Here is a 19,231-nt window from a genome sequence, read left to right on the forward strand (position 1 = left end):
GTGTATTCTCTGTAAATAATATAGTCTGGTGATATTCCAATGACTTCATTTACAATAAATGTTGGCAACATGTATTTTACCCATTACATTTTTATGTTTCCTTCTGACCATTCATTTCACTCTTTTTGTGTGGTTTTCAAATGTAGATTTTAATGTCATTTTTTGTGGAAGTTAATTAGAAACCTGGGAACATTCATACCATTTCCAAAATTTACATTTAACTGATAGTTGAACTAATGTGATGTTTAGTCAATGTTTCTTTTAGCTGTTTACACCTGCTTTACAATGCTATGCGAAGCTAGATGATGATCAAGCTCTTCCTGTTGGAGAAAGAGCAATTAGCAGACTTGTTCATTAGGATTTTGTTTGTTTCTTTTTGGACTAAACATCTGTGTTAGTAAAATACTCTCAATAAAGGGGGCTAAAATTCAGTCAGTGCTTTTATTTTTGTATGTTGCTCCTATGAACATGCAGTATCACCTAAGCAGATGATTATCTTACAGTATGCAAAAAGAGAAACCCAATTCATGCATTGGTTTATTGTCCTTCCATGCTATATCAGCTACCCCTTTTTTGGTATTTAAATATATATATGTACATATCTCTGTATATGTACACACACAACATTTAATTTCATTGCATTTTGTATATTTTATAAGTAGTGTGGTAAGAAAACAGTTTTATATAAAATTTAATATACTTATATACATTTCAGTCCTTCTTGTGTCATAACCACAGATTCACATAAATATTCAAATTAACTTAATTTTTTTCTCTTGTAAAGCTTAGGTTATACTATTTGTAAGTCTAGAATTATATACCTGTATACTGAATATTATTAATACTTTTAAATTATTACCCAGCATAGAGATCAAATTGTCATATGCAATGGTTTGGAGAGATAATGAGGAAAAAAGACGGTTCTTGTCATTCGGTATCAAGATTTTTGCATTGAAAAAACTGGAGGTAAAAATGTTGATAATTTACCAAAAAACAGTTTGTTTAGGAAAAATGTAGGGTAGCATTCAACATATCTTCATTTCTGTAAGTAGAAGGAAGTAGACAAGAGTGAGGTATGCATTTCTTTAAAACACTATACATCAGATACTAGGAGAGAGAACCAAAAACACAAACAAAATAACAACAGCCTGAAGTTTCACTCTCCTAGGCACGAAGGCCTTTGCTTCTCTAGAATTTCTTGCCTTAGAGCCATAGCTCTCTCTGTAACATTTAACTCAAAAATATTTTGAGATTGGTTTCTAGAACTTACTTTCCTATCTGTTTACATTTAATGCAATAGAAAAGTAGAACACACTCAAACATAGCACTTGACCATTTTTTTACTAATATATATTGAGATGAGTAGTTTAGCATTAATGTATAAATATAGTGCATGATGTGTATGGTATATATTTGATGATTAATAGCCATAAGCCATGTGCATGTTTAAACAATTGTGCCTGTGTTGACTTTTCTCTTTTCAAGCCTGATCATTATAGTAATCACTGATAAAAGTGATTTTTCCATACGTATTTTATTTTTAAGACTTCTCTCCCTTTAATACAAAATAGCCTTCTCTTGGGCTTAGATAGACAAACCCTTTGGGCATGAACAGAAGAGTCAAATTTATGTTCAGTTTACTAATTCAGTCATGATGGACCTAGGTTGATACAAGTATGCTGGGCCCTTACTATAATACCATTTTGAAGTCTTTTTTGGGGTAGAGGTTATATATGTTGCAGACTAACTATTAGGTAAAATGAAGACAAAATAGAAGTCCTTCAGTAATTTTGATAATACTAATAGTGTCTGAGGTAGGCCTACATTATATCTAATGTGTATGACAAGTAGGTCATTTTAGTGTTAAATATATTTATATGTAGTAAACATATTAATACTCTGGGAATATGTTGAGGTGAGGGTGAAGATAAAACAGTAAGTAATGCCCACTCTGGGGACCCAGTAGTTAACAGAAATATGTGAATTTTAATTTCACAGAAGGTTTTATGAGTATTTTATCTTAAACCAGGAGTCATCCTTATACTTTTATTTAGTTAAAGCTTGATCCCTGATATAACCTATAAAATTGATGCCCTAAAATATATAAAATGTGAATAGAATTTGAATGTGCTACGAACTCTAATCAATCTGAGTAAATAGCCTTGAAAATAATAAGACTAAACAGGCAAAATTCATAAATTTGCTCTTTCAATTCAACGTGGACCTTAAGTGGCACTTGTTCTGTAACTAATACATGCTCACATGTACATTCAGTACATGTTTTAATGCACCTAGTGTGAGTACATATTCAAATGTAGTTAAAATGTTTCAAGTTTCCAGAAAGCAGAGTTTGACTAATTCTCTCCTGCCTAGGAATTAAGCTAGAACGTTAGACATATAACTCTTACATAGCCCCTCATACCAAGCTTGAAAAATGCTTTAAAATAGAAAATTAGCTTTAAAAAGGAGGGTTTTGTTTTAGTTTTCGTTTGCGGGGGGCTCTTGTTTTAACCTTCTTTTTCTTCTAGTATTTTGATCTACCTACTAAAGGCTGTTTTATCTTAAGCTTGCTTTCATAATAGATTATGAACACTAGTGGAAGGGCAAAGTTAAAGCAAATATACATGCTGTTGTCCTAGTTTTCCCCAAATTGCATGTATTTTATGCATTTGTAAGTTTTAATAGTGTAAATTTTTTTTAAATTTTGTGTTAGATAACGACAGTAGTTGATCTCTGAGTAGCGGGTGTTTATGTCACTCAGAGAGAACGTGTGGACTAAGGAACAAGAAGTACTTCTTTTCATACTTTTATGGTTCATAAAGTTGGAGGAAATACCTTAAACTGCAACAAAGACTTAACCAGATTTTGTTTGCTTTAAAGGAAGAGGTCTTTCCAAAGAGAATTAACAGCTGACTGAACCAGTCCTGCTAATTTGTTAATTTACTAGCTATATTTTAGGGTCCTGTATGATATTTAAATATATGTGTTTACTTCTTGACATTTATTTCAGATCAGACCCCAACACCAACAAGGTTCTTGAAAAACTGTGAAGAAGTGGGTTTGTTTAATGAGTTGGCAAGTCCATTTGAGAATGAATTCAAGAAAGCCTCAGAAGACGACATTAAAAAAGTATGTTGTTAACTATGAAATTAAAACAGTGCTTCTGACAGAACAGTAATCATAGTTTTCACTCCCTGCTCTCTTATTTTAGATATACTGATTGGCTATTTTTAAACTCCTAACATTTTCTTTAACGTTTGTGTTTTAGATGCCTCTAGATTTATCTCCTCTTGCAACACCCATCGTAAGAAGCAAAATTGAGGAGCCCTCTGTTGTAGAAACAACTCACCAGGATAGTCCTTTACCTCACCCAGAGTCTACTACCAGTGATGAGAAGGTTAGAAATTTGTATTTATGGTAGAAACACAAACTAAGTGGAAAAAAAATCAGCTAAGTCTAATATTTGATCTACATAAAATGTTAATGTAATAAATTATACATAAATCAGTGTCAGGTTGTAATAGTCTTATTATATGTGAAAGCCTGTGAATACTCAGAAATTTCAGGGAAAGAAGACTGTACCTTTATAGATAATTCGTTTTTTGTTACACACAGAAAAATTATTGGGGAGAATAGAAGAGCCATGGCAGAGGAGCTAGAAGTAAGGCAGAAAAAGTAACTATTTACCTAGGAATAAATGCTTTGACCTTAGGTGTTTTGTGTTTTTTTCATTTCCTTGTTATAAAGGTACATTCTCATTATAAAAAGTTTAAGAATATAGAAAAATACAAGAAAGAAAAAAAAAACTACCTTTTAGCCCATAATTGACTGATAAGAATTACTAGTATTTTGAAACGTTTTTCCTAGATATATGCATGCATTTATACATAAAAATATACATATATAAGTGAATAGTTATAGGATACAAAGAGGAATCTTGGGTTTTTTTTTTTTTTTTTTTTTGGCTGCTTTGGGTCTTCCTTGCTGTGTGCGGGCTTTCTCTAGTTGTGGTGAGCGGAGGCTACTCTTCATTGCAGTGCACAGGCTTCTCATTGCACAGGCTCTAGGCGCGCATGCTTCAGTAGTTACAGTGCGTGGGCTCAGTAGTTGTGGTGCGCGGGCTTCAATAGTTGTGGCTCTCAGACTCTAGAGCGCAGGCTCAGTAGTTGTGCACGGGCTTAGATGCTCCGCAGCATGAGGGATCTTCCCGGATCAGGGATTGAACCTGTGTCCCCTGCATTGGCAGGTGGATTCCTAACCACTGTGCCACCAGGGAAGTCCCAGTTTACTTTTCTATATCATGCTTTAGACATTCAGCATTAATGTACATTTTCCCATGGCATTAGAAAATTTTCCAAAGTCATAATTTTTAATGTTTGCACTTTATTTTATCATTACCTTAATGTATTTACTTATCTTGTTCTTGTTGGGCATAAAGGTTGTTTCCACATTATCACAATTATAAGAAACGCTGTTAAATCTTTGATATAAATATCTTTTTCCTAGAAAGTATTTCAGTCCCTTCACACTCAGCAGTTTTTTCCTGTTGATTGCTGCTTTAGCCTCTTTTAGGGGTATTTCTTCTTCCTGCATTCCTCAGTCATTAGTTCCCCCTGGGCATGGCATAGTCATTCCAAGTTGTAAAAAGCAAGTTCTGGGCCCCCTTCTCTTTTCTTTCTCAATTTTTTTCTTAAGTGCTCTCATCCAGACTCATAACTTTAAAAACCATCTTCGTGGTTTTCAAATTTATATCAACCCGGATATTTCCCAGATTTCCATATTCATATCCAGCTCCATCTTGACGTTTCCTTTTCTGTGTCTAATGGACATCTTAAACATAGTATGTCTAAATTAGAGCCCTTGATTTTTTTTCCCACAGTTTTCCCTGTCTCGGTAAAACAGGGAAAACTTCTTTCCATCCATCTAGTTGCTCAGGCCAAGAATAAAGAATACTTAATTCCCTCTTTTCCTTCACACTGAAACCAGTAACAAATCTTACTAGACCTACTTCCTGAATATATCCTTAATTTATCTCTTTTATCTTCAGTGTCACCACTTTAGTCCAGTCCATCATCATCTTTTACTTGGATTGTTAACGATTACCTTCTAATAATTGTTAACAATTATTATTTGTTAAAATACAAATAATATTAATATAATAATTTTAATATAATTAATATATTAATAATGTTAATATAATTTTTAACAATTACCTGGACTTTCTACTTCCATCTCCAACCTATTTTCCATAGGCTATTTTATTTTTAATACATTATGTCACTTCCCTGCTTAAAATCCTTCAATGGTTTGCCATTGCATTTAAGGTAACACACTCCTTCTATAAGTCCTCATTGATCTGGACTTACCTACCCATCCAGCCTCACCTCATGCCATTCTCTGGGATGTTCATCAGGTATTCTAAGCTTTTTCCTACCTCAAAGACATTGCTCTTGGTATTGCTTCCTTTTCCCTAGAATGCTCTCCTCCTTATCTTTTCAGTACCTGTTCAAATGCTGTTTTGCAAAGAAGCTCACCTTACCTCACTATGCTATCAAAGGAGCCAACTCCAACCTTCCCTCAGTTGATCTTTCATGATTTCTTATGTTTTGCTGTTAGTCTGTAACACATTACAGTCTGAAATTTTCTTGTTTGTTTTACTTGTTTATTGTCTCTCTTCCCACTAGGCCTTGAGGGTGTGTTGTAAATTCTCAAACTTGTCAAATAAATGAAGTCCCAGTACTACTAGTTTATCTTTCTTCCTGTATAGCTTAATAAGATTTTGATAATAAATGGCAGTATAAAGGCCAATTCAAAGAACATAGTAGACCCAATTTTTACAGTAACTAGTTACAGAGTCCTGGATAATCTCTGTTTTCTAATCTGTAAAACTGGGGAAAAGACCATCTATGAGGTTCTGTGTTTTCCTTTACTTTGGAAAGATGTTACTCCAATAGTTATTTATTTTTACATTCAAGGTATCAATATTACTCGGCCTTTTGATACTGAGAAATTATTGATAATGTAGAGATAGTTACCTGAAATTAGCAAATATTTGTATTAAAAAATTTTTAACATTTTTGGGCCCTTACTATAGTACCATTTTATAAGTATTCTATTATTGAATTTGTATCAACTATAAAACAGTCTCCTGGACCTATTTCTTCTTTATACAGTATAATGATGGAGTAGGACTAGGCAATCCCTTCTGGATTTTAAGTTCTATGCTTCCATGAGAATGGAGTTGTATTTCTGTTTTTTAACTTAAATTCTCATGGAGTTATATAGCCAAGTTGCCCAGCCTAACTTATTTCTAGATTGATGGTAAAATAAATTGTACTGAAAAAACCACTCAAGATGTTTTTAAATTAAAATATGAACATTGCATCTGAAACTTTACAGTGGCTTCTACAATTTTCTTTTAATTAACTTTAAATATTAATATACTTTGGGGTATATTAAGTATTATGTTTGTTTTTAAAAATGTGTTATATTCTGTTGACTTGCATTTTTAAATTACATTCTTTCTCTATCTCATTATTAAATAGGAAGTACCATTGACACAAACTGCACAGCCCACATCAGCTATCGTTCGTCCAGCATCATTACAGGTTCCCAATGTGCTGCTTACAAGTTCTGACTCAAGTGTAATTATTCAGCAGGCAGTACCTTCACCAACCTCAAGTACTGTAATCACACAGGCACCGTCCTCCAACAGGCCAATCGTGTAAGTGATTTGGGCCAATCATTGAATTATATGAATTGTTAAGTTTTTCTTGTTATGATTTGTCCTAAGATATTTAATTATTCTAATTGTGGCCTTTGTGTGTGTGTGTGTGTTAATAGTATTTTGCATGCTTTGATTTTCGGAAAAAATGCTTGGGTAGTCTTTTTAATAAATATAAATAGTATCTAATAAATTAGAAAATAAATATCTAAAACTTAATTTGAAGAACAAATCAACATAGAATGTGATTTTAAGATGGTCTCTTATTTTCATGCTATTTCACACAAAACACATAAGATTATTCTTATCACCAGGTAACATTTCTTTCATTTCTTACAGGTAGTTGATAAGAATTTTTCTCAACTAACATGTTGGAGATTGTCCTAAGTAAATTCATAACTTTTTCCATTTTTTTCCTCTTTTTCTCTACACTGCTTACGTACATTGTGCATTTAAGATGCAATTAAAAACAATTAAATTTTACGATGTGCTTTGCAGTGATTGGAAGATTTTTGTTTTGTTTTTAATTACTTGAGTGGTGTATATATACCATGAATAATTTTCTGTGGGTATTTTATTCATGTTATGAGAAAGATGGTATCAAGTTTCCATCTGTCACATAGGCATTTTCTTGGGCTGGAGCTGCAGTTCTTTTTTCTTTTTTTTCCAGTTTTATTGAGATATACAGTGGACCCTTGAACAATACCAGTTTGAACTGCGTGAGTCCAGTTACACACAGATATTTTTCAACAAGTACATACTACCACACTACACAATCCACAGTTGGTTGAATCTGCAGATACAGAGGCTGACCATAAGCTACACTGGGATTTTCGACTCTGCATAGTGTCAGTGCATCTAACCCTCTTGTTCAAGGGTTAACTGCAATTGACATACAGCACTGTATATATTTAAGTTGTATAGCATAATGATCTGACTTACATACATCATGAAATGATTACCACAGTAAGTTTAGTGAACATCCATCATCTTGTACAGATATAAAATAAGAGAAAAAAATATTTTTTCCTTGTGATGAGAACTCTTAGGATCTACTCTGGTAACAGCTTTCATATGTAACATACAACAGTGTTAACTATATTAATCATGTTGTACATTACATCCCTAGTACTTATTTATCTTATAACTGTAAGTTTGTACCTTTTGACCACCTTTGTTACTGTACAAAGATATAACATTATTAATGACTGTATTCCTCACACTGAATTTCATCCCTGTGACTCCTTTATTTTGTAACTGGAAGTTTGTACCTCTTAATTTCTCTCATCTCTCAAACACCCTTCCCTCTGGAAACCACCTGTCTGTTCTCCGTTTCTGTTTTGTTATGTTTGTTCATCTGTTTTGTTTTTTAGATTCCACATATAAGTGAAATCATACAGTGTTTACCTTTCTCTGGAAAATTTACTTTTAAATGATATAATAATAGGAGTAAAAATACTCTTGTATTTTTAGAGATTATTGATAGGGATTTCTTTTCTCTAATTGCCCTTCTTTTGTTTTCCTTAGTCCTGTACCAGGCCCATTTCCTCTTCTGTTACATCTTCCTAATGGACAAACCATGCCTGTTGCTATTCCTGCATCAATTACAAGTTCGAATGTGCATGTTCCAGCTGCAGTCCCAGTAAGTTTGAAATTTAGACTATTAAAATTTTTTCTTTATAGTAAAACCGATCTTTGTAATCAGAAAATACAGCCCAAGGGGGGGCTGCTTGATTAGTTTATGAAACTGAATTCAACAAAATACTTAGTGGTGAGCAATATTTACTCACTGATATTTATTGTGATAGCATTTACCTTTCAAGGCAAACACAATTGGATAGAAAACATTTTTCCATCCTAAAAATCTTGTTTTCCTTTTATTTTTAGTATTAAGAACTTTATTCCATATTCAACCCATTTCAATTTGCTAGATTTGTAGAATTCAAATATTAACATAGATTTCTATTCTTTAAGAAGACATTTATACTGGAACACTTATCAGGTAACTCCATGTTATTTTGATTACTATAGAAATTGTTTATAAAAGCACTCTGTGAAATATTATGGTCAGGTTGGGTTTACAAAATTCCTTTGCTGTCCCAAGCGTGTGAAAATCTAAATGGTCTAGTAGAATGGGCAATAGATAGTCCCCACTTTCCTAAAGAGAAGATGCATAAGAAAAGTTTTTTGAGGGCATGTTAAATATATAAATTTTGAAAGACATAGACAGTAGTTAAATATCTACTTACAATATTTAATAACATAGTGAATATTTAGAAGCACATTCTTTGGAATAATATGTTAGAAATAATCCTTTTTTCCTGTTCTCACATTTCGTAAGTTTATTCAGACTCTTCAAATGTGTCTTCAACATTCAAGTTTTCATCATTAGAACCACTTTTTAAGAAATCTCACACAATTTTCCAAAACACATTGTTTTCATCCTCACCCAAGTAGTTTCAGTATAACACTTTTGTGTTAATCTATTAACACAATCTATTAACACAATCTATTAACACTTGTGTTTAATCTATTATTGTAATCCTGGGAATCTTACACCAAGTCCTAATATTCATTCATGTAATAAAAAGACAGTTTCTTCTTTTACCTTGTAGATAGTTGTTTCTGATCAGTACAATATAATCACTTATTGTATAGCTTTTAAAAATTAGTTTTAAAAGCCTCTTTACAGTAACATCTAACACTTTGGTGAGATTATATCCTCAGAAATAATACTAAAATTAATGTTAAATATTTACTTTTTTATTAACTAGTTCTTCCAAAGTGACCTTTCTAAGTATCCAAAATTAACATTGATTGAAATAATTTCAAGATAATATGTTGTCTTCAAACAGAACTTTGTTGTTCAGAATGAGATATTTTATAAGGACTCGAATATAAGGTGATTACTTCCTCTTTTCTCAGGATATTTTCAAGGGGGAAACATCCTTGTCCTGTATCTGGGATTGTATGGTTATCCCGTTAAATGTAACTGTGATGAGAGAAACTGAAATGAAAAAGAGGTATACTTTAGGTACATAATAATTAATCATTCAGTGTTGATATTAGGTTTTTTAAAAAAGGCAAAAACCAGAAAAATCTGTTACATATTATTATTATTAGAGGAATTATTAGAGGTAATCAGGTTCTTCTTTGTCATGCTTTATATTAATATATCAAAGAACTTTCATTGTATATTTTAGAAATTTTATATGTATATATTTTAGAAAAGCAAAGTTCATTGTTGAAATTACTTTCTATGCCTAGTTATACAAGTTTTAACATTCTTTCCTTTCACATTCAAAATGGAAGGGTGACAGATCTGTGAGAAATCCATCACTTTAAATATTATTTTCTATAAGAAGAAGTCATTTAAAAAAAGGAATTATGAAAATTGAAGATTAGGAAAGTGAGTGTCTCAGAACAACTGACAACTTTTTTTCTTTTTTTTTTTTGCGGTACGCGGGCATCTCACTGTTGTGGCCTCTCCCGTTGCGGAGCACAGGCTCCGGACGTGCAGGCTCAGCGGCCATGGCTCACGGGCCCAGCCGCTCCACGGCATGTGGGATCTTCCCGGACCGGGGCGTGAACCCGTGTCCCCTGCATCGGCAGGCGGACTCTCAACCACTGCACCACCAGGGAAGCCTCAATTGACAACTTTTGAAGGATAAATCAGGATTAAGATCAATAAGGGTTCAGACAGAGATACAGTTTTCTAATTCTGAAGTCTCAAATAATTATACCAATTATATTTATATTAATATTAATATACATTTTCTATTAATGTATAATATATTGTCATGTAAATGTTAATGCATTATATTGATTATAATATGTAAATTATTATAGCAGCCATTGTGCAAATAAAAGTACAAATCTCATTTTGAATATATTCTCTAGCAATTATTTTTCAATATCTTCTGCATAGCTTGTTCGACCAGTCACCATGGTGCCTAGTGTTCCGGGAATTCCAGGTCCTTCTTCTCCTCAACCAGTACAGTCAGAAGCAAAAATGGTAAGCAAGATTTTATTTGTTCTATACATTTCTTGAGCCTGTTTCGAATTAGTTTTTTCCATTAAAGCCCACTTCAAATGCACAATTTAGATCAAATTTTATAAAATCGTGGACTGTATTACATTACAGAAGAACCAGAAAATTTGGAAAAGGAAAGCTTTCATTAGCATAGTGACAAGCTACTGATACTTTAAAGCAAATGAATGGATTGGGAGTAAAGTTCTAGTTCTTGTCATTGGTTTGTCTGATTTTTGGTGTGGCTTTTTAGATAAATCCTCCCCCTGCTGGAGGCTAGAGATATTGCAGCTGAAACTAGAAGTAATCATCTGAAGGCAGTGCTGATATAATGAGTGGTTGTATACAGTCATACAAATGAGTAGAACAGAATTAACTAGAATTCTGAAATAGTATATGTTAGTAAACATTACACATAATATATAAACGAAAACCATATTTTTGAGTTATGTTTCAGACACTAAGAAATTGGTGGTAAGGGATGAACTATAGAGTAGGAATCAAGAAACGTATTTTCATTTTAATCCTGATTCTGCTATTCAGTACCCCTAATCAACCCACTTTAACTTTTCTGAGACTCATTTTCCTCATCTGTGAAATAAAGGGGTTAAACTTTGATTTCTGGGGTCTCTCTTAGCCCCAAATCCTACTAACTTGCTAATTTTCTTGGTAGAAGATCTGAAGCTGCTGCTGTGGGATGGGGAGTGTGGGGGGTTGGTTTTATTCAAATAAGTGTAATTCTCCCTTCTATAGTCTAACACACTTTAAAGCTAATTCTTCTTAACTACAACCAATGAATCAATAGATAGTTTTTAGACACCTATTATTTGTTTCAGTTCTATGCTAGGCACTATACTAATAATATAAATCTGTACACATGAAAGCCATTATGTATCAATATTATCGCAAGGCTTTAAATTTTTTACTGCTATTCTCCATTAATGCAAATAATCAATCTGAAATTGGCATGGGATAACTTTTTTTTTTTAACAGCAAAACTTATATACCATCTGAATGAATAATAGTTGGTTGAAGAGTATTAAAATTAGCTGGTTATTGATTGTGGTGAGGGAACTTGAAAACCCAGGAGGGGAATTTTTCACATAACAGCATGTTTAGGTCAAAGGCATGGAAATAATAACTAAGATGAATCTTTTCCACTTAATAGCAGAAGAGCTTCACTGGGAATGTGTTTTACACTTCCTACTTTAAACATAACTGTTACAATGAAAAGTTCAATTAGTGAAACTGAGTAGAGTAGAAATAGAAGTTAAAGAGATCCTGTTGTTGTACACTGTATCTAAAAATATTTTTACATATTCAGTGGACTTTTTTTTCCCACAAATTAATTCCAATGGAAAAAATCAGATTTAAAGAAATACTTTTGGCTATAAGAGATTAGGCCATATTTGTAGAAACTAGTAAACTTCCCTGAATAACTTTTTCTTTTAATCACTAAGAAATTTAATAAGAATAAAAGTGTTTTGTATGCTTGTATATTAAAAAAAATACCAAAGCTATATTTCATAAATTTATATATGAAAAAGTTATTGGTTGAAAGCCCCAAAATAGCATGGGGAGTCACAGATTGCCCCACTTAAATTTAACAGTCCAATTAAATTTCTTATTAGAATATTGTTAACATATAAAATAGCCATATTTAGGTGATTGCCTATTTTAATTGGGATAGTAAATAAGATTGTCCTGTTTTTAATTTAAAAAGACTCAGAAATTAGTCCATTTCCTTTTTTTTTTTAAGCTTTTTGTTATGGAAGAATTCAAACACATACAAAATAAATAGGTTTCTATAATGAACCCCCATGTACCCATCATCCAGCTTCAATTATTAGCGATATAACTGCCATTCTTGTTTTATCTGTACCTCAGACCACTCCCTACCCTCACTCAATTTTTTTTTTTTTTTTTTTTGCGGTACGCGGGCCTCTCACTGTTGTGGCCTCTCCCGTTGCGGAGCGCAGGCTCCAGACGCGCAGGCTCAGCGGCCATGGCTCACGGGCCTAGTCGCTCCGCTGCATGTGGGATCTTCCCAGACCGGGGCACGAACCCGTGTCCCCTGCATCGGCAGGCGGACTCTCAACCACTGCGCCACCAGGGAAGCCCATAAGGCTTTCTTAATGTAAAATTTACATAGATTGAAATGGACCGATTTTATCTGTACAGTTTAAGTGCATTCATGTAACTCACACCCTTATTATGGTATAGAACATTAACATCTACCCATCAAGTTTCTTTATTTCCCTTCCCAATCAGTCCACCTCCCCCAACTGTTCTTGTATTTGTCACCAGCAATGTAAATGGAATCAATATATACTCTTGTGTTCAGCTAAGCATATGTCTATGTGATTTATCCATGTTGTTGCGTGTATCAAAGTTTGTTTCTTTTTATTGCTGAGTAGTTTTCCATTGTGTGAGTATACCACAATTTCTTTATCCATTCTCCTATTGGTGGACACTTGAATGGTTTTTAGTATTTAGCTGTTGTGAATAAAGCTCATATGCACATTCTTGTATAACTCCCTTTGTAGATGTATATTTTCATTAAGTTTATCTACCTAAGAGTGGAATTGCTGAGTCAGAGAGTAGGTATACATATAACTTTATAATAAATTGCCAGACCTTTTGCCAAAGGTTTACATTCCTACCAGCAGTGTATGGGAATTCCAGTTGTTCCCACATTTTTGCGGACATTTGGTTTTATCTATTGTTTTCATTGTAGACATTCTAGGAGATTGTGGCAGCATCTCTTGGTTTCAATTTACATTTCCAATCAGCCAGACATTATTTGTGATATTTTTTGCTCATTCTTTAAATTTGGTTACTTGTCTTTTACTATTGTGTTATAGGAATTCTTTATATATATTCTAGATACAAATTTGTATATAGATATGTATATATATATATCATGAATATTTTCTCAGTCTGTAGCTTGCCTTTATTTTTCTTAATGGTATACTGTATTACCGTTGATTGCTACTTTTATCTTTAATATTTTCTTTGTCTACTTAATTGGGTTTAATTTGCTTATCTTTTTTTAGCTTCTTAAAGTAGAAGCTTAGATTATTGATTTAAATCTTTTTACCTTTCTCATATAGGCATTTAACGCTATAACTGTGCACAAATTTTGATATGCTGTACTTTTATTATTTATTTTCTAATTTCCCTTGTGATTTCTTCCTTGAACTGTGGGTTATTTAAAAGTGTAGTATATAATTTCCAAATATTTCAGGGCTTTTTATCTGTTTCATATTGATTTCTATATTAATTAAATTACATTGTGGTTTGGTAATGTACCACCTTTAGTATATTTGATTGTCCAGTGAATCAGTTTGATTGAAGAATTTTCAGTGCTTGAATTTCATTATCATCATTATCAAGTATACTTATATATTGGTATAAGTACAAAACAAATCTACCAACCTTTGGGAATAACCCGGAAATAGTTTGGGTTTTGTAGTTTAATTCATGTTCATTTATTTTGCATCAGCCTCATTTAACAGTTATTTCTAATGATTGCTGTTTATTTAACAAACATTTCTTGGGTACTAAGAAATTCCTCAGACGTGATCTTAAGTTTTGAGATTTTTCTTGCAAATGTTTCCAATGATCATCAAGAGAGTAAAAAAAAAGTCTTCTTATCTTTTTAATATGCCATTATTGATTTTTTTTCCCCAACAGGTATGGCAGTTAGGATTATATTGTATCAATGAGGTGTTTGGCTCTTGTTTTCAGTTTTTTGATACCCTTGATGGTGACTTTTGTGCACAAAAACCATTATTGAGAGTCTCCTTTTTAAAAATAAAGTTACAAATTCAAAAACTTATTTCTTCCCTAAGTTCTCAAGGCCAATTTATAAATTGAGTTGTACAGCGATCACTTTTAAAGGGCTTAAAATAAAATTAAACATACTAAACTTCATTTTAAACTTAATATATCCTGTTTTCTCTATAGGTACCTCATTGTCTAACAAACTTCCCCAAGTACTTCAATAACTGAAATAATTAAATTATAGATATAATGAGGGTTTGGTTCTCTTCAATATTCCTGTATTATTAAGAGGCTTAGTAAGATTATCTTAGTTCTTCCAACTAAAATCACAGGACTAAATCAATCTCAAACATTTAAAACTAAAATCCAAGGGCAGTCTCTTACTCTATGTGGCAAGTTATTTTAGATACATTTGTAACATAAAATACAAAATAGTTACAGATTGTTTCTAAATTTAGATTAAAATGTCAGTGTCATTGATTACTTAATTAAACATCAAAGGGCTAAAAAAAAGATTTACTAAATAAATAATTGTATAATTCTAACTGGAGAAAGTTGAGACTAGGTTCATATCCCATTGCACAGAGGTTTCTTAATGATCAGATAAACGATCATGGGACTTAATTCTTTCTCTATCAGTGATAGAATTCCAGTTCCATGCTCTCCAAATGAATGGTTCCCAGCTCACATCCCCTAGATTCACATTACACATTAAATAATTTTTCTGACTGTTTACCAGTCTGTAGCACCCCAGCAAAACTTATAATTTCTTCTTTCACTGCTTCAAGTGGATTTTGCTTTGTTGTTTTCAACTCTTTGAAGATATTTTAAATATCCTCCCTGCTTGATTCTGCATTTCTGTTAAGGATTTGTTTGACTTTTGTGGTCACAGTCTGTTAACGACATGCTAAATAGTGCAGCAATGGTGATTGTGCTAAAATGTGGTTAAAAAATAATGTTTGAGAAATGGCAGCATTGGAACACATAAGAATGAGTAGCGCACTACAGCTGAAGAGAAACTTATTTGTATCCTAAGATAGCCAAGGATGCTTTTGTGGTGCCCTGATTTTCAGATGCCCAGTGCTCACAGGAAGATTTATATGCATTGTGTTTGTGTCTACTATAAATATTTAAATAAGATCCTTCTTTTTTGCTAAAGAAATTTCTTCAGGACAAGTTGTGTTTGTTATGTTTTGTTTTTTAAAAACGTTAAGTCTTTGGAAAAGTAAGCACGTAGTTTTTAAAAATATATATATATGGTGGTCCACAAATACAAGATTACCTAGTATTTTTTAATACTCTAGGAAAATTCCTATTATCTACTATTTTCACAAAATTTCACTGGATCTCACCAGATTTAGGTTTAGGGGTTTTGTTGGTCATTAAGCACATTAAACCACAGATATTTGCTATCTGTGTTACTCTTCTAATAAAACAAATTTCCTATGTAATATTTGTAATCAAAAAGTAACTTCTGGGGCTTCCCTGGTGGCGCAGTAGTTGAGAGTCTGCCTGCCGGTGCAGGGGATACGAGTTCGTGCCCCAGTCCGGGAAGATCCCACATGCCGTGGAACGGCTGGGCCCGTGAGCCATGGCCTCTGAGCCTGTGTGTCCGGAGCCTGTGCTCTGCAGCGGGAGAGGCCACACGGTGAGAAGCCCGCGTACTGCAAAAAAAAAAAAAAAAAAAAAAAGTAACTTCTAAATAAGAAAATGTTAACCATCCAGGAGTTTTGTTTAAGAAGATTTAGTAAAGTATTTGAGTAGTATTCCCCAGAATCATTCCTTTAAGACTTGTGTGACAAACTGAGAGAGATCTTTGCACACAGTGGGTAGCCAGTAGGGTTTCTGCAGGGGGTTTCTACTGAGCGCTGACAGAGGGCATCTTGGCAAATGTTCAGAAACCTACATTAACTTAGTTGGGCCCTGCATGGAACCTCATGTTCAGCAGAATTCTTCTGACCTGCCTCTGCACGCCAAGCTAATCAGCAAACACCTAACGAGCCCACTCCAAAGAAACAGACTCTCTCCCAACGTAGTTCATTTTCATATGTTCTCTGGGGGTGGGGAGACAAGATTTCACGAGGACTGATGATGCTGCAAAGACTACAATAATGATAATTAACTTGCTGAATTTAGAAGATTATGCTGTTAATTAGTTGCAAAATAAAGATAAGTAATAGAGCAGCAGATGGTAGGATAACACCCCAGAGAAGGAGGGTTATTACTCTGATGAGCTTTTGTGGCACATATGAAATATGGATCTGACTTTTTCATACATTGTTTCTAGAGAACATTGTGTTTTTTCTTTGAACTATGATAGAGTAGTTTCTTCCTACCAAGTTCTGACAGATGTGATAAAATTTGTTTTCAGGGGTACAACATATAACATAGAATTTGAATAACAAATTATTTTTAGCAGATTACCTCTTAAGATGAGTGTCAGATTGGTCAGCACAACAGACTATTTACTCTTTAATTGACACAATCTCTAAGAAAAAAGTTTTCAACATAGTAGTTGAATTTTACAACACTAAAATTTTAACTCTAAACATTAAAGCACTAAGTCTGCTTAGAAATGTAGTAATAAAGATTTTAGTTTTCTTTCACTGTATACCTTTAGTTTAAAATTAAAATTATGCCTAGCTTTTACTGTACATGTTAGAGAATATAGACTTGTTAAATCTTACTTACTTTCTCTGAGTATTCAATCTTTATTTACTTAACTAGATTTCTCTATTGATAGAAATTTTGATCTTAGTAATGGACTGACCAATGTCTAATACTCTTCTTAATGATTATTAAAATATACTTAGAATACTTAATATTAGACAAAAGCTCTAGTTTGGAAAAACTTTTATTTAAAATATGTTTGTTCAGTGAAGTAAGAGTCAACAGACAGAATTTCTGGTCCTAGCTCTGTTTCTTTTATAACTACCTCTGTGCTTCTGGGAAGTAACTTCACTCTTTGGGCCTTAGTTTCTTTATCTGTAAGATGGTAATTGGACTAATTGATTAGCTCCAAATTTCTACTGTAAAATAAATATTATATTTATATGTTTTCATTAATTTGGGGGAGGACCAAATAGTTGCCCTTCTTTAAAATATCTCTAACATATATGTGGGTGGATTGTAGATATCCTTATTGTAAAATGTATATGAATAATGACAACTTCCTTCACCTAACCCACTGTAATTTCTTTTAGTGTATGTGTGTTTTTGTTGCTGTTTTAAAAAAAAAATCTGCAGTTCAGAGCAGTGTTAATTAACCCTTGAAAATCTTTTTCTTACATTTTGTACCCAGTGGCACACTTTTCCAAGTAAGACCCATCGTAATCAATGTAACAGCATGGAGTAAACATTAGAGCTTCCTCCCTGGATGAGTACTGTATACCCTAGGGCAGTCAAGAGAGGATAATGAATGCTGCTTTTAAGTGCTCTATAAGGTAGTAACTTGCCCTACTAAAGATTATTCAAGAGAGTGATGTTTATGTACTTCAGACTCCCCTAGGTGCAGTTACTGTATTTCATTAATTCTAAGAGTTAAGCTCTTCACTATAAAACTTTAAATGCTCTTCTTTGTTTTCTACCTAAGGACTTAAAAATGTTTTACCAACACATAATTTACCAAGCTTCACATCTCAACCAATATGTATATTTATGTACATTTTATATGCAGAAATGGAAGCCCACCTAACGCTATAGATTGGTGGGTTTTGTTTTGTTTTGTTTTGTTTTTTTTCCGGTACGTGGGCCTCTCACTGTTGTGGCCTCTCCCGTTGTGGAGCACAGGCTCCGGACGCGAAGGCTCAGCGGCCATGGCTCACAGGCCCAGCCGCTCCGCGGCATGTGGGATCTTCCCGGACCGGGGCACGAACCCGTGTCCCCTGCATCGGCAGGCAGACTCTCAACCACTGCACCACCAGGGAAGCCCCATATAGATTGGTTTTTAAAAGATATAAGTATGCACACTCAGATCCTCCTCCTTCTGTTTATGTGACCCATACCTTCAGACTCCTGTCTTTTTACTTTAAGTTCTTTGACCATTTAGCCTCAGTATTCCTACCTGATTACAGCCAACTACTGCTTTGGTCACCTACCTAATTTTTAATCCATCCACTTCCACATTAGCCCATCAGTTATGAGTGTCCCAATTTCCTAATGTGGTCATTTCTGCTTGTTTAAAAAAGAAGGAAGAAAAAAAGCAACCAGGAATCTGACCTGGATTCTGAAAGATGCAGTGTGTCACATGGTCTTGAGAGTATATTTTCCATAATAAAATATGTCTGAAGCTAAACCAGTCCTTAAGATGAACCCCTAAGTACTTTTTTTCCCTCTAAGTGTATTTTGAAAATACAAAAGTATAGGAACTTTCCTGATTCTTTGGTGTCCTCACCCTGACACCTGTGCTAAAAAAATAGAGGCCTCAATAGCTGTTTTTGAAAAAAGTAAGGAAGGGACTTCCCTGGCGGTCCAGTGGTAAAGAATCCGTCTTACAATGCAGGGGACACGGGTTTGATCCCTGGTCAGGGAACTAAGATCCCACATCATGCCTCAGGGCAACTAAGCCCTCACGCCACAACTACTGAGCTCACGTGCCTCCATTAGAGCCCGCGTGCCGCAAACTACAGAGCCCACGCACTCTGGAACCCACACATCACTACAGAGCCTACGCACCCTGGAGCCTGTGTGCC

General features: G+C 33.8%; 1 protein-coding gene and 1 long non-coding RNA gene across 11 annotated transcripts in view; one reads left to right on the forward strand and one right to left on the reverse strand.

The window, feature by feature from the left end:
* The window catches only part of ATF2 (activating transcription factor 2), an 86,448-nt gene that overhangs the window by 43,505 nt on the left and 23,712 nt on the right, over window positions 1-19,231 (forward strand). For 8 of the 9 annotated variants that reach the window (XR_003437282.1, XM_027127715.1, XM_027127742.1 and 5 more), the window contains 5 exons: window positions 3,011-3,129; window positions 3,269-3,397; window positions 6,546-6,724; window positions 8,252-8,366; window positions 10,653-10,739. Coding sequence is in view for 8 of the 9 variants with exons in the window: in XM_027127715.1 (XP_026983516.1) it covers window positions 3,011-3,129; window positions 3,269-3,397; window positions 6,546-6,724; window positions 8,252-8,366; window positions 10,653-10,739 (629 nt within the window). In the remaining variant the exon portion in view is untranslated. Of the gene's footprint in view, window positions 1-866; window positions 967-3,010; window positions 3,130-3,268; window positions 3,398-6,545; window positions 6,725-8,251; window positions 8,367-10,652; window positions 10,740-19,231 lie in introns of those variants that run through there. The other variant, XM_027127744.1, reaches the window with a different exon arrangement.
* LOC113631362 (uncharacterized) overlaps window positions 934-19,231 on the reverse strand; it is an 81,001-nt gene continuing 62,703 nt past the window's right edge. The window contains exon 5 of one of the 2 annotated variants that reach the window (XR_003437286.1): window positions 934-1,042. This is a non-coding gene — a long non-coding RNA (uncharacterized LOC113631362). Of the gene's footprint in view, window positions 1,043-8,374; window positions 9,732-19,231 lie in introns of those variants that run through there. The other variant, XR_003437283.1, reaches the window with a different exon arrangement.

The sequence above is a fragment of the Aethalodelphis obliquidens genome, unplaced genomic scaffold (genome assembly GCF_003676395.1).
Source record: "Aethalodelphis obliquidens isolate GAN/ISIS:26980383/991018 unplaced genomic scaffold, ASM367639v1 scaffold2, whole genome shotgun sequence".
Lineage (NCBI taxonomy): Eukaryota > Metazoa > Chordata > Mammalia > Artiodactyla > Delphinidae > Aethalodelphis > Aethalodelphis obliquidens.